Genomic DNA, 15,709 nt, shown 5'->3' with positions numbered 1-15,709 from the left:
TTAATGCCTCTACTTGATGTCTCATTCCACCATATCAGAGTTGGAGAAGTTGTGGACCTCAAGATGCTGTTGGACTACAAAACCCATCATCCCTGACCTTCTGCTCATGCTGACTGGGGCTTATTTGGGTTCAAATCCCAAAAGATATTGAAGACCACAGATTCCCCATTCCTGAAGGAGATCTGAGGGCTTGGCTAGCTTCTGGGAGGGAGGGAGAGGAAGAAAATAAAAATTAATTTAAAAAGAGGGGGGACTCAGATATGAATTCTTTGTAAACCCCCATCCTTATACAAGTCCCATCATCCTTAGCTAGCAAGACCAGTGGTCAGGGATGATGGGAATTGTAGTCCGAAAACAGTTGGAGAACCCCCATTCGGGAAACACAGTGCTATAGGAACAGAATGCTTTAATCCTCATGAACTGCACAAATCTAAATTTCCGGTATGTGACTGAATCCCTCTTTCAAAATACCAACAATCTGGAGGCGACCAGAATCCATTAAAAACAACAATGCAGAGTTTAGAAAGCATGCTAATAAAGCAATGTAAATATCCTTGTGTGTGTTATTTTTTTTAAAGGTTTTCATTTTATTATTTGAAGACAAAATAAAAAATAAAATAAGGATCATTAAGGAAAGGCAACATTTTAACCAGGAGAAGACGACACATTTGGAATCTGAGAACGGAAAAGTCAAACGGCGGTTGTTGTCATAAGAGCAAGTCACAAACATGCTGTTAAAACAGGTCCATTTCACAGTTGGTGTTTTTTTTTTCTCCAGTTGGTTTTTAAAGCGTTTCAGTGTACGACACAGAGGCAGTTGGAAAACGGAACAGTCCTTCCTTCACAGCAAGACATGACAATTCAGAAAAGAGTTTTGTGGCAGTTGTAAATGCTCACCTCAATGACTTCTTATGCAAAGAAGAAATCATAAGCACCGGTAAGGATATACAACCCAACCAGGCCCCCCAATCTATCATGGTCCATGCATAAATGCACCAAAGCCAATAAAAACACATGCACAAAAAGGTGGTTTTTTTGTTTTAGTTTTAGTGGCCTGGTTTTTTTTGGGGGGAGGGGGTTGTTAAATCACCTTTGTGCTACGATAAATGTTTTTTTTCTGTTTTTGCTACATGCAACAAAGCTGTCATCTTTGGAAATTAAAAGCTCAAGGAAGGGCACACAATATTGTTAGAATTCTTTTGGCTTTGGCCCAAGACTCCTTGGCTGCCCTTTTTGTTGTTGTTGTGAAATCTGTTCTTGCACATCAAAGCCGCCCAATGTGCTTCAGTGCTCTTAATGGTGGTTTGTTGGAGCCTGGGCACTTGGGTTCTGCCTGGGAGACTTCATATTGTAAGGTGACTTCAGTATGGAATGTTTGTTACCATATATACTGATGCACAAACCCCCAGTTTGGAACCCAATGAAGATATTCCTGTGATGGCCAATTTCATTTCATTCCATGGCATTTTCAGGTGGACTGTTGGAAGCCGCCCAGAGTGGCTGGGGCAACTCAGTCAGATGAGTGGGGCACTATTATTATTATTATTATTATTATTATTATTATTATTGAATAGGACATCCCTATTTGCACTGGAGAAATGTTGGAGGGTATGTGGGTGGGAACCACAGCTCAGTGGTAGCAGTAGTAATAGTAGTAGTAGTAATAAATTTTGCAATTAACAGGTGTCCCACAAATAGTTTAAGTTTGTTCTTCAGAGGGGGCCAGTGCCTAAGGGAAAAATATGCCATCTATTGTATTGCTGGGTACAACAAATAATAATAATAATAATAATAATAATAATAATAATAATAATTTATTTATTTATATCCCATCCATCTGGCTGGGTTTCCTCAGCCACTCTGGGTGGCTCCCAACAGAATAATAATAATAATAATAATAATAATAATAATAATAATAAATATTAATATTAATAATAATAATAATAATAATAAGGCAATAAAACATCAAATATTAAAAACAGGGTTGCCTTCAGATGTCTTCTAAAAGTCAGATAGTTGTTTATTTCCTTGACATCTGATGGGAGGGCATTCCACAGGGCGGGTGCAACCACCGAGAAGTCCCTCTGCCTGGTTCCCTGCAGCCTCACTTCTCGCAGTGAGGGAACTGCCAGAAGGCCCTTGGAGCTGGACCTCAGTGTCCAGGCTGAATGATGGGGGTGGAAATGCTCCTTCAGGTATACTGGGCTGAGGCCATTTAGGGATTTAAAGGTCAGCACCAGGTCAGGGGTGCCAACTTGAATAGCATTTTTTTGGGTGGAGGCAGATAAGCCCCCCACTGCATAATCAATCACAAGACGTGGCACATGGACACAATTTGAATGACAATGCTTAGTGGGGGCCTGGCCCCTCAAATATTTTATTGGGGGGCCTGTACGGACATCAACCCCTAGGAGTTGGCTCCTATGTAGTGGAAGAGGAGAATTAAGCAGTGGCTATACAGTTTCTACGGACACGGGTGGCGCTGTGGTCTAAACCACAGAGCCTAGGACTTGCCGATCAGAAGGTCGGCGGTTCGAATCCCCGTGACAGGGTGAGCTCCCGTTGCTCAGTCCCTGCTCCTGCCAACCTAGCAGTTTGAAAGCACCTCAAAGTGCAAGTAGATAAATAGGTACCACTCCGGCGGGAAGGTAAACGGCTTTTCCGTTCACTGCTCTGGTTCGCCAGAAGCGGCTTAGTCATGCTAGCCACATGACCCGGAAGCTGTACGTCGGCTCCCTCCGCCAGTAAAGCGAGATGAGCACCACAACCCCAGAGTCGGTCACGACTGGACCTAATGGTCAGGGGTCCCTTTACCTTTTATACAGCTTCTTGTTGCACATGCGGATATAAGTCAAACAGATCAAGTCAAACACTAGGTTGTTTGCAAAGAGGGCCAATCAACAACTCACACCCACCCATATTAATCGCTGGATGGTGCATTAGTATATATGGTAACCTGCAGCTCAATTCGGTAAACATCAGAGCAAATCCTATGAAAATGAAAGAGGATTTGCAAAGGCTAAATGATCTGAGAACTGAATCCATCCTTGTATATTTCCTTAAACAGTGGAAAGAAAAATAAACTGAAAATGCATTTCAAACAAGAATTAAAACAGCATTTGATGTCTTAAAAACTTCAAAAGGCTCCTGCCTCAAGATATCTTATTAGACAGAAAATAAAATTCAATTTAAAAACAAAAAAAAACTAACAAGTTTTATGGCTATGAATACAATTCACTCAAATAGATTTAACATTTCTTAGGCTGATCAATTTTTTTCTCTTTAAAATAGCATTTCATACATTTGAAGGTATCAAAAATACATGTTGTCGAAAATTAGATTCATTTCATATTTAGCGTTAAGAGCCAGCCTCTTTCCAAAGCACAAGTCAAGAGGCACAAGAGATAACAACAGTATTTTTAAACATTTTCTGTTTTGTTTTTAGCAATGTATACAGGAAAATATTGTTCGGGATGCAAAATCCCCAGAGGACACTTAACACAGTATCTATTGTGCACCTGTGTATGTACAGAGTTTTTAAGCACACAAAATTGTGCATTTTAATGTACCAAAGTTGAGACTTTTAAACTTACACTCAGTTGCATGGATAGCAACAAGTTACAATAAGAATAGGAACAAGGACAAGAAAAAAATAAAACAGGCAACTTGCTATATACAAACAAGGCCGGACGGCATTAAATTGGGTCAGCCCAATATGCTTTGCATCCTGAGCAACTGAACCAGAATCATCTGGGGAACCGCAAAGGATTCTGGGTACATCTATGGAATCCCTTGCTGGTTCAGTGGTAACCCTATGAATATTGTCATCTCAAGCAACCAATGGGACTGATTTTGTAGTCAAGACGACTCTAGCACTTAATCTGTCTCATGCATTTCACTTTAGATGGTGTTTTCTCTGAGGGGGAAGCCAGGAGCCCCAGCGTTCTGCCAAGAGAGTGTTGTGTTTCATAAAACATGCTGCCCATAGCTGTCAACTTTTCCCTTTTCTTCTGAGGAATCCTATTCGGAATAAGGGAATTTCCCTTAAAAAAAGGAAAAAGTTGACAGCTATGATGCTGCCAGCCATTTAGATAACAAATTTGACATATAAATAGCATGGTATATGAATATAATTTCCGTATCCTGGACAGAGGGCCAAAACCTTTAGTCAGAGTCAACACCTGTAAGGGGGCGGGGAGGAAATGGGTCAGGATGTCACCAGTTGCTGAAACTGAAGTGGGACAAAAAAAGAGGAAGAAATCAGAGAGTTCTCTCCCTGCTTCCTAGAGAAGTATTGGGTGGAGAAGACTTGTGTCACTCTTGACTCCTCACGTCCATGCTCCTTGCACTCCACTGACCAGTTGAGGGACCCTGAAAAACTGAGCTGGGAGTGGTGGGTGCAGAGACAGCCAGTCCTGTTTTGCCACCTGAGGTGAAACAGGAAGGTGACACCCCCCTGCTATAGAAAGCTTCACTTACTAGGGTTGCACAGTGGTGGCTTCCAGCAAGATCTCACCAGAAGTGGCCATCACAGCTTCTCCTTGCTTCTCTGGTGGCAGGGAGGGGTGGTTGTGGGAGTGCCATGGGGTAGCTAGCTGTGGGGTTCCTCAGCCTGAGGTGGCTGCCTCAGTCTGCCTCATGGGCAGGCCGGTTCAGGTGGTAGTAGTAGGGCTCACAGAATACTGCAGTATTTGTTTTCATGCAACCAGGAGAAGGCAGAACGAAAGACGCAGGCCTTGCATCTGCTTAGGATGCCTGTCTCTGGAGCTTTAGTTCCAGCCGGAACTCGCCGGAACTCAGTTCCAGCACCTTTCAGGTGGGTGCCATTGCGTGGACAGGTGGAGTCCCCCAAACCCTGGGTGGCCCCCCCATGTGGAATAATGACTCAAGACAACGTGCTATGGGATTAAATTGGCCACAACTTTATTATATTTCAGATGTGGGTAGACCTTGGCTCAGGTATTGGGCGTTATCACTCCCCAGTCCCCAGCCAGGGATCTAGGGAACATCAGGGCTATCCAGTGTGTGTGTGGGATGGGCTGGCTCTGGAGAACATATGTTCAAGCAGAGATAGCCGCCCCCATTACGCCGCCGTTGCAGGGGAGAGCAATGACGACCTCTTGGCGTACGGTCAAAGTCTCCCCTCAGAAACCCCTTTAATGGGGAACCCTGGTATCACCGCTGCAAAGAGGAAGGGGGCGTGGGTCACCGCTGCATGCCCCCCCCCATTCAGGAAGATAGACTAAAGGATTCCGCCCAAGGCCTGATACCGCCAAAGTTGTGACGTTTTGCTACGGGAAAGGCAAAACTTGCCAATGCAGGGGAATTCTTTTCCGGCCCTTCAACAGCAACCTTGATGTAGTAGCGCCCGCATACCTGTGAGGAAAAGGTTAACCTGCAAAATAAGACTTAACTGAGGGTGGGTAGGGTGGGAGAAACTCTGGAGCCAAGTGAGGATTCCCAGGTAAGATCCTCCCTCTATTGTGTGGGCAGGTAGTCCCTCCCCTACCTGGCCTGGTCTTCTTGGCAACGCTCCCCCCAGGCGGGATTGGACAACTGACTGAGGTAGGCAGAGACCTCCAGGTATCCCACCTGAGGGAAGGCGAAGCCAAGCCTGTGCTGATGGAGTCGCACCGGGTCCAGGGGCTGCGCGTGTCCACGCAAAGGGTGCCCCCTGTTTAATGCGGGGAGCGGTCATTGCCACTATAAGAGAACAAGGGAGGCATTTATGGTGAGTTCCAGCACCTATTTTTCTAGAAAAATAGCACTGCCTGTCTCCCACAGTGTGGTTCTACCTTTCAGCAGAATTAGTGATCTCTTTCATGGTGGATTAACTGTCTCCTTGTTCTTCTGAACCTTAGTTTGTCAGCCATTGTGCTCAGCTCCTGCCCGGAACAAGAGTAAGGAATCCAGACCATATTGTCATGGTGTGGGTCTTGGCACACCATGAGGGTACCCAGACTTCTTGTTGTTTTGAAGAGAGCATCGTGAGCAGAAGTCAACAACTGAGTTTCTCGCTACTTTACCGGCACAGGGGAAATCTGCCGTTGTGACACCACAACATCAGAAGATGAGGCATCCCCTTTTCCTGCCGTACGAAGTAAAAGAGCACAATGACTGAAACGAGAAGGAACCCCACCATGGAGGAACTTGCCTCTGCAACCACACACAGAGACACACATGGGCCTGTTCTAAAAATATATTTTGCTGATGGCAAAGTTTGACACTTTGCAGAAACTCTGAATTCAGAACCTTAGAAGCCTCTAAGCTGCACAGCATCTTTTTCAAACACACTACAGCCTTGTTGTTGGTAAGGCGGCAATGGAGATATAAATAAATACATACATACATATGTATGTATGTGTGTATATATATATATATTTATTACATAACAGTCACAAGCCATGTGTTCAAAAAGAGTTGACCAGCAACTTTGTACAATTTTTTTTTTTTTGGTGTGTGTAACACATGCAACAGATAGATGCACCATTTCTTTCCAAAACATTTCTCTTTAAATACCCCAAGCGTAAACTGTCGGGATAAAACATTCCATTCCCTATATACACGAAGCCCCTCTCCCCCTCCCCCTCCTCCCCACCACTTCGAATCTTTCATTGGCTCCATTTAAAAATATTTACACTTCAGCAATGAAGTAGTAATTTATAGCTTTCTGTGTGGGGTGCCTTTGCTGTATCTACACATGCATGCATGCAAAATGACCCAATCATTAATGAATGTGTAGTAGTTAATTCAGAAGGCAAACAGAGAGGGGTGTTTTTAACTGGACAGTGTTTGAGCCGGGATTTCAGTAAGTGGGCCAGCCTGACAGCAATGAATGATGGGTGCAAATCTAGCTAGTTATACATGAAAACCGAATTTTAGGCCGAGAATTAATTTGGGAGCTCTTGTGATCTGGAGATACGTGAGGGCTCTGATAGGATTAAGCCCACGTTTACGTGATTCAACCCAGCTTAGTGGCTTTCATTGAAGTGTTATTCATTTCACTTAAACTGAAGCATGTTGATTTATCAGCTTTTAGTCGGAATTGCAGAGCAGCTTGTCAGGACAATATCTTTCTTGAACTTCCTTGTATGTATCCATAACTTCAGGGAGCATGCCTATGTCATTAAATTGCAAGATGCAAGAGGACAATTAGCAACCCCTAGCACTGAAACAAGTAAACACCTGAAGTTTGTTGAAATGTAATTTTGCCTTCTGAATTCTGACTGTTTCTACTTTGAAATTTTAATCTTAGGCTCTGACAGCTATGCACTGCACTCCTGTGCATGTCGACCCAGAAGTAAGTTCTGCGGAGTTTAATGGGATTTGCTCTCCTATAAGTGTGTATAGTATTGCATCTTTAAATATAATGTTGGCATGTCCTGACTGTTCTGAGCTTAGTAAGCTTTAAGTAAGAAATCCCATAAATTGCCAAAATACTATCAAACATGAAATGCTGTTGCTTCCCAGCCATCATGTATTGCCCAGTATCAACGCTCAAATCCAAAGAATTAAAGTCAAATGCCATTTGATATCAAATGCAAATATCAAGTATTTGAACACTTTGAATTTTCAGCAAATATGTGTGCATACAGCAAGGTAGGGAATACTCAACATCAAAATTTGGGGCGGGGCGGCACAGGGGATGGTTTCAGGCAGTAGGGTTTTTTCAGACTTAGCATCCACCATTGCACTAGAAAACTGACACCCCTCTCTCCCAGACCCTCCAAGTGTCCCTAAGCTCCAGGGACGTCCCTGATTTAGAGAAGCTGTCCCAGTTTCTGATTTGATCCCTGGAATGTCCCGCTTTTCCTTACGATATCCCTATTTTCACTGAAGAAATGTTGGAGGGTATGGAGTTATTGACCCCCGAGCCATCTGAAGGCAGCCCTGTATAGGGAAGTTTTTTTTTAAAAAAAGTTTAATGTTTCATTATGTTTTTATATATGTTGGAAGCTGCCCAGAGTGGCTGGGGCAACCCAGTAAGATGTGTGGGGTATAAATAGTAAAATTATCATTATGGAATGGGATGTCCCTATTTGCATTGGAGAAATGTTGGAGGGTATGTCCTCCCTACCCTGATCATCTGGTCCTCACACATAATTTGGTGATAAAACCAACAGTACCGTTTGTACAAAGGAGAAACGGTAGCTCTTCAGACTCCAGCTCCCATCAGCTGCAGTCAGTATGGCCAGTGGGAATGGATAATGGGAACTGCAGTCCAACAGCATCAGAAGTGCTGCGTTCATTCATCATACCGTAATCTCTGGTTAACAAGGGGTCGAGGTTTGTGATAGCTCAGAAGCCTCCAAGACCTGTACGACCAGTACCAATGGGCCAAAAGAAACTGGCATACTACGCACAGCAATGTTTCTATAACGATAGCTTCCACTCTCTCAAAAAGTGCTAACATCAGCCCTAGGTGAAGCCTGGTCTTTAAAGAAGTTTATGCAAGATGCAGGGCCACCTGTATTTAAAGCAGAACCATATCACTTTCAACAGTCGTGTTTTCCCTGCAAATATCCCGGGAGCTGTAGTTTGTAAAGGGTGCTGAGAGTTGGGACCCCCAATCCCCCCCAGAACTACAGTTCCCGGAGTTCCCTGTCTACAATACCCAGGCTCTCTAGGGTCTCCTTCTCACAGCACCCCCTTAACAAACCACAGTTCTCAGGATTCTTTGAAGGAGGCAATGACTGTTTAAAGTGGTACGATGCAGCTTTAAATGTGTCATCCAGACGAGGCCACTGTATTAAAATGAAACGGAATAAAATGAAAATGTCATCTTTTGTTTGTACAGTAACTATAACATCAGCAAAATGGGGAGGGCAGGAGGGGGGACACACAAGTTGTTTGGGAATGGAGGTGGTGTTAATTTGGCTAAAAGATCCAGGTTTTTGGCTTGTTTTTACCGTGGAAGATTAGTTTGTAATTCCGAAATGAACATTATTAGATAGTTTCCCTCTATTTTCAGCTTAGTACAGAGACTTAACTGAGATTAATTTCACCCTTCATTTCACTTCATAGATTGCTTCATGATCCAAAATGTCCTATGTAATAATGAGTTAAAGCTCAGATTTCCAGGGGTGTAGAGCGAGAATTTTGGACCAAGGTCACTGTGCCCACTGGGTTTCTGTGTGGGGCCACACAGCAGCTAGAATCTTGTACGAACTTGGGCATGAGTTTTGAGGTACACTTATATTTTAAAGTTTGGCCTCTGCAGTTTCTACTATAATAAATGAGGGCAAACTATGGAGGTTAAGAATCGTGGTTTTCAAAATGCCTTTTGCTCCAACGCCATAGAGAATACAACACGTCAGTCTTCGGGATTGGTCCCAGGTCGGCGAGAAAAATCATGTCTCTTATCCTGCCTGTTTTATGGGAATAAGCCATCAAACCCCATTGCCTAACAAACCCCTTTTGAGATGCGAAGGAGAAGCTCGCAGGCATCCTACAAACAGAATTGCCAATGCTACCCCTTCGCAGAAGCAATATGTAGATTGCAAACCTCTTTCAATTCTCTATCGCTTTTAACTGTCCTGGTTCTCCACAAAGACCTTTGGGAATGGTAGACTTGTAAGGTGGAGAAAATCATCTGCAGCAACAGCTAGCTGAATACCATAGAGTAGCTATGACCCGAAGGAATTCCTCTCCCTCTACAGCTGCTCCCAGACATGCAAATATCAAAAGTTAGGGCTTAGTTAGGAATGCTTTGTGCGACAGTTTTATTGCCCTCTCCCCAAAGCACTACCTTTCCCAATGAATGTTTGGGGAGATCTTTGTGTGTGATTCCTCCCACCCACCCTATGGGGGCAGACTGACGGCAGAACAAATCTCCCCCCCCCAGCTCAAAACGGGCACCCCTCTTTATCCCCATTCCCTTGGTGTGCCACTTCGTAGCACCAATCGGCTGCCCCGCTGGCACCGGTTTTTTCTTCAAGCCAGCTTTTTCTGTCCTAACACCAATGACCATGTCCTGTAGCCAATCATATTGGGCCACACAATGAGGTCACTGACACCATCAAATGCTATCTGCGCCGCGTGAGTTGCCCTCCTGCTGAATGATGCTCTGGGACATCACACAGCCCAAATCTGATTTGCTACGTGATGGCGCAACACTTTGGTTAGGAAAGAAGAGTAACCTTGAAACAAAAAATGGCAGCCAATCAGCAGTTGATTGGGGCTGGGAACACTAGGAGTAAGAAAGAAGGCAAAAAGAGAGAGCTCTCACTCCCCCTTTTTTTCTTGCAGGATAAACACTACCATGAAGCCAAGTGAAGTGACTGTCTTAGGCAGCTGATTTTGGGTGAGCTAGCCATTTAATTTATTGTTATGCCAGGGAGGGGAAAAGGCTCTGGATTTTTCAGTTTCAGGTGCCAAAATAAATCAACTGGCCTTGCACATTACACACCATGCTCATCCACCTGTCTATTTCTCCTGTGTCTGGAAAGCACAGGCCTGAGGAGTTTTCTGCTTCTCCCACACTTTCTGTGCATGTGTCTGAGTGGTTTTGCCTTTGCCTTGCTGCCCCCTCCCCCGGAAAACCCACTCTTTAGCGATAAATAGGAATAAACGGCGATCTGCAGAAAACCCAACTGCCGTTTGTTCCAATTTGGCGCGAAATACTGGGTTTTCTTGTGGGAAAGCGGTGGAGCAAATGGAGGAGTAAATGGAGACCTGTGGGTATAGGGCAGTATATAAATGTTAATAATAATAATAATAATAATAATAATAATAATAATAATAATGTGTGTTTGGCTCACATTGCTGCTGTTCCTCCTCAGGCAGCAAATGGAGCTGTATCCAACATTAACCCTATTCAAAGCAGACCCATTGAAATTAATGGATCTGGCCAACTTAGGCCCATTAATTTAAGCAGCTCTTCTCTGAGTATAATCGAAAGCCCATTATCTTGGGACATGAATGTTTTTCATTTCCATGAAAGCCACTTTTGCACATGGGGAAAAGAAAGCTCATTGGATAACCTTTCTCCCTGCCCTATTAAAAGCACAGGAAAACCCTTAACCATCTGGGGTCAGCCTCCCTGTTTTCAAGATGGTTGCACAGGCATGCATGTTTCCAAGAGACAAACCCATTTTTCATGCTGCACCTCAGAAATGCATGGTAAATCTGAACTGCATCTGGCAAAGACGAGAATGCAAAGGTTGCTTTGAAGCGAGACCTCTCTCTTCCTCCATTTGCAATAATTGCGACCACATCCTGAAGGCAGTATTGAGGGGGAACAGAGCCACTGCACAGCCTTAAAGATCGCTGCTGTATACCTCAGCCGTGTTGGAACTGGACTGATCTTCTGGAACCATTCGCCGGCCTGTGGAAATGTGCAAATCTTCATGTTCCACCGGCCGGCTGCCTAGCGCCCAGGATTTACCATCCTCGCCGGTGCCGTACGACTCCACATATATCCTGCGGATGCTTGGCCTCAGTTCCTGGTATTTGCCTTTCCCTTCTTCCGGGAGGCTCGTAGCGTGAGGTAAGAACGTGCTGCGCGGACAGTCGATGGAGATGCTTATCTGCTCGCTGCCAGAGGTAGGCTCTTGCGAGAACTCCATAGCTCGTGTGAGATGTGGAGTATACAGACCTTCGGAGAGGGAGATGGACTGGCTCTCGCTGTGAACGCGCAGCCAGCGATGGTGCCGGCTGAAGTAGCTGGAGTGCTGATGCTTTCCGTGTTTCTTCTTGCCCAAGAAGCTCAAGGGTTGCCTCAAGCTGGCTGACTTTTCCGTGCATTTCGGGGAAAGCCCTCCTCCCAGCGACAGGCTTTGCAGGTGCTCTTTGGACTGATCGACGTCAGCCTCCAAGGTATCGCCCCCTCTCAAGTTCTGTTTGGGAGTCAAGCAAGGCTTGATGTCGTGGATCTGGAGAACGTCCGGCGCGCTGCCACTCAGGCAGCTCACGGCCTGGTGGGATATGTCCTGCGAGGACGAATAGACCAAATCCAGCTCCCTCGGGCTCAAAGCATCGCTAGAGTCGTAGTCGCTGTCGGTTGGAAGGAAAACTTCCGAGCAGCCTTCTTCATCCGAGTACGGCTGGGAGTCTGCAAACAAGAGGAGGACAACGGATGAGTCACTGGCAGGCTGTACACCCAATACAGTTGTACCTTGGTTTCCGAACAGCTTAGTTCATGAACAACTTGGAACTCAAACGCCGCAAACCCGGAAGTAGGCGTTCTGGTTTGCGGACTTTGCCTTGGCAGCCGAACGTCTGGCGCGGCTTCCGATTGCATGCAGGATGTTGGTTTCTGAACATTTCAGAAGTCGAACGGACTTCCAGAACACATTCTGTTTGAAAACCAAGGTACAACTGTACATACATTAGATGCAGTAATAGGGCAAAATTTGTCAGGAGTGATACTAGCTAGTTCTATAATGCTTGTAGTCTGAACAAGGGGGGACACGGGTGGCACTGTGGTCTAAACCAAAGAGCCTCTTGGGCTTGCCGATCAGAAGGTCAGCGGTTCGAATCCTCGCGATGGGCTGAGCTCCTGTTGCTCTGTCCCAGCTCCTGCCAACCTAGCAGTTCAAAAGCGTACCAGTGCAAGTAGATAAATAGGTACCGCTGTGGCGGAAAGGTAAATGGTGTTTCCATGCACTCTGGTTTCCATCATGGTGTTCAGTTGTGCCAGAAGCAGTTTAGTCATGCGGGCCACATGACCTGAAAAGCTGTCTGTGGGCAAACGCTGGCTCCCTTGGCATGAAAGCGAGATGAGCACCGCAACCCCATAGTCGCCTTTGATTAGACTTAACCGTCCAGGGGTCCTTTACCTTTACCTTTACCTAGTGTGAGCAGAAGTCCATATAATTTCTCCTTTGAAATATGACTATGCTGACAAACAGTTGATATGCTTTATTACAGATGCTATTAAGCAGTGCTTTTTCTGGGGGTAACACAGGGGTAGCATACCCCTAAACATTTTGTGAATCTAAGTTTGGTCTCATTGAGTTGCAGTATTTCAACATGAGTAGGAAAATGAGAGTACCCCTAAACATTTTTTTTAAAGGAAAAAAAAGGACTGATATTAAGACAGATCCTATGCTCTAGTTTCCATGAATACTAAGGCAACTAAGTTGATAGCACCTAGTAAAAAGCAGTTATGGGTTGGTTGGATTTTGCAGAATTTGCATTTATCAGTCTCTTGCAAATTGGGTTTTGCAAAAAATAATAATCATGCAATTTAAATTGAATTAATTCCTTTTGAAACAATGTATGGATGGGATTTCCTGTGGTGTCACACGATATCACCTAATGAACTCTAAAAGGGGAGGTGCTTAAGAAATTGATGAGAAGTGTGCTATTTATCCTATTTTAATATAAAAAAGTAGTATTTAATTTCATAGTGGGACCATTGGATTTGGTGTAATTCTGACCTTCCTTTGTCACCCTCTCATTATGTCCATGACACTGCATCCTGGAATTGTATCAACTGTAGGGATCTATTCCAGTGTAGCATTCCACTGGAAAAAACCTCAGGTTACAATGGTGTAGGGACACTAGCAATGGTATATATCTAATGTAATGGGCTTTGACCAAATCCTAAAACTCTCCTGTAAGAGTATCTGCGGCATAGGACTGTGCTTTAGTTTTTGAAATATTCGCTTAAAAGTGTACACTGCGAATGGGGTAAGTACATGCTTGTAGATACATGTACCATACAGGTATATTTTTTTGTCAGGGAGATGTGATTGGCTGTGGCTTCTTGTTCCTTGTATACTCTCTGGCAAATCCAGGATTGCTGCAGCATAAATCACCTCAAGTATTTGAACGGCTTCCCCAAAGAAACTTGTGGACTGTTTCTGGAACCGTAAGACCCTAGAGTTTAGATCAGAGATGAACTTATCTTTACATGAATGTCGACATTGTTACCCTCTCTTTCCCCATAAGTTGGAAATTCACAGCTATCTTACAGATTCAGTTTGCTGTGGAGGAGGGATTTCTGAAGATTCGTCTTCTTTTTCGTCATGGAGAAATATTTGGCGCGGTACTAAGTTGGACCTGTACAAACTACAGCAGGAATAGCCAATGGGGTTCCATATGTTTCGGACTACAATTCCCATAATTCCTGACAACTGCCCATACTGGCTGCAGCTGATGGGTGTTGTAGTCCATTTTGAGGGCACCATGTTGGCTACCCTTGCTGCAGATTCTTGACAACGCAACTTCAAAGGGGTAAGCCAATTAATTAGCTTTCCTTTCTGCTGTCTCCAAACTCACCTCGGATATGTTGCTTCCTGCTGGAACAAGTCTGGGCAAGTCTCTCCTTATGTTCCATATTTGGTTGCCAAGGCATTATCTTGGGTAATCCTTAACTTTTAAGGTAAAAGGGTGATTAGGAGTATATTGATAAGAAGATGATTACTAAGGTGGGCTCTTAACTTTCTATCTTTTCTTAAGTATAGCCTACAGAGACAGCCTTCAGGAGTGGAGCTATCTAGGTTGACTTAGCTGCCAACAAGTCTAAAGCACTTGAAATTCAAATTACCGTATTGGCCTGAATAGAAGCTTTACTTTTTCCCTAAATTCCGACCATGAAAAGTTAAAGTGTGGCTTATATTAGTGACCATACGGTATGCAGCCAGGAGCGTGGGGAAGCGGTGTCCGCCCTGTGCGTAATTCCCCATCCTCTCCCCCAAGGCCAGAAGGGAGAGAGCGAGGAAGGGAAAAGGCTGCTGGCAATGCTGGTGCGGCTTATATTTGGGCCAATACGGTATGAGCTAAAATGATGTATTCACAACAGCTAATATCCAGATTTTGACTTGTTTAGAGTAGACCCATTGAAACTGGCAGGGCATAAGTTAGGCAGCTTGTCCCTGAAAAGAAACTGAAAGGGACAAATTCATCCATTCAGGACAGCAGACACCAATGGACCACCTAGGCTAGGCATTCCCAAACTCAGCCCGCCAGCTATTTTGGGACTACAATTCCCTTCATCCTTGACCACCGGTCCTGTTAGCTAGGGATGATGGGAGTTGTAGTCCCAAAACAGCTGGAGGGACGAGTTTGGGGATGCCTGACCTAGGCTGATGGAGTCATCTTGGAGCCTGAGAGAACATCATTGATGTGGGAAGTCTGTAGTTCTGACTAGATAACCACAAGAGGCAGCAGAGCACAGGTCCAAAGGTTCCTTCTTAGTTCTGGCCTTGTTGTTCCTGAGGCTCATCTCTTTATAACCATTTGTGTTCTGGGATCCTTTTCTTCTTCTTCTTCATTACTCCAAGCTCGGCTGCCTGCTGCCTGCTCTTCCAATTAGCCAAAAATCTCTCTTTTCTTTGTAGCATTAGATAATGTACCAAACTCTTTAGTTCAATGATAACCACCTGATGTTAGCAGCCTTGCTTAATTTGATTTTTGTAAAGATGTTGTTCCCTTGCACAAACCATCTGAGTGCAATTGAAGAATGCCAGCTAAACTAAATCACTAGACCCATGCTGCAGAGAAGCATAGCTGTCAACTTTACCCTTTTCTTGCAAGGAATCCTATTCGGAATAAGGGAATTTCCCTTTTAAAAAAGGGAAACGTTGACAGCTATGCAGAGAAGTCATCTGTCCAAACTGCAAGAGAAGGCCAGAGGAGCAGAGAGGCGATGTGAAGACAGGAGAGGTGTCAAAGGCTGGAAGGAAAATGAACCCACAACCCTCCCTCCCATTGATATTTATTTTTTAATTTCTCCATGAACCTTAAGCTCCGAGCTGCAACA

At 44.5% G+C, this 15,709-nt stretch overlaps 1 protein-coding gene across 2 annotated transcripts in view; it reads right to left on the bottom strand.

Moving 5' to 3' along the window:
- Positions 1-8,099: 8,099 nt before the first annotated feature.
- Positions 8,100-15,709, bottom strand: part of ANKFN1 (ankyrin repeat and fibronectin type III domain containing 1) — a 225,698-nt gene continuing 218,088 nt past the window's right edge. For both annotated transcript variants that reach the window (XM_053375155.1, XM_053375156.1), the window contains one exon: positions 8,100-12,052. In XM_053375155.1, the coding sequence (XP_053231130.1) occupies positions 11,259-12,052 (794 nt within the window). In that variant the 3' untranslated portion in view covers positions 8,100-11,258. The remainder of the gene's footprint in view (positions 12,053-15,709) is intronic.

Source organism: Podarcis raffonei, chromosome 2, assembly GCF_027172205.1.
Source record: "Podarcis raffonei isolate rPodRaf1 chromosome 2, rPodRaf1.pri, whole genome shotgun sequence".
In the NCBI taxonomy this organism is placed as follows: domain Eukaryota; kingdom Metazoa; phylum Chordata; class Lepidosauria; order Squamata; family Lacertidae; genus Podarcis; species Podarcis raffonei.
The sequence above is the reverse complement of the archived record's forward strand: the minus strand, read 5'-3'. Positions and strand labels throughout refer to the sequence as shown.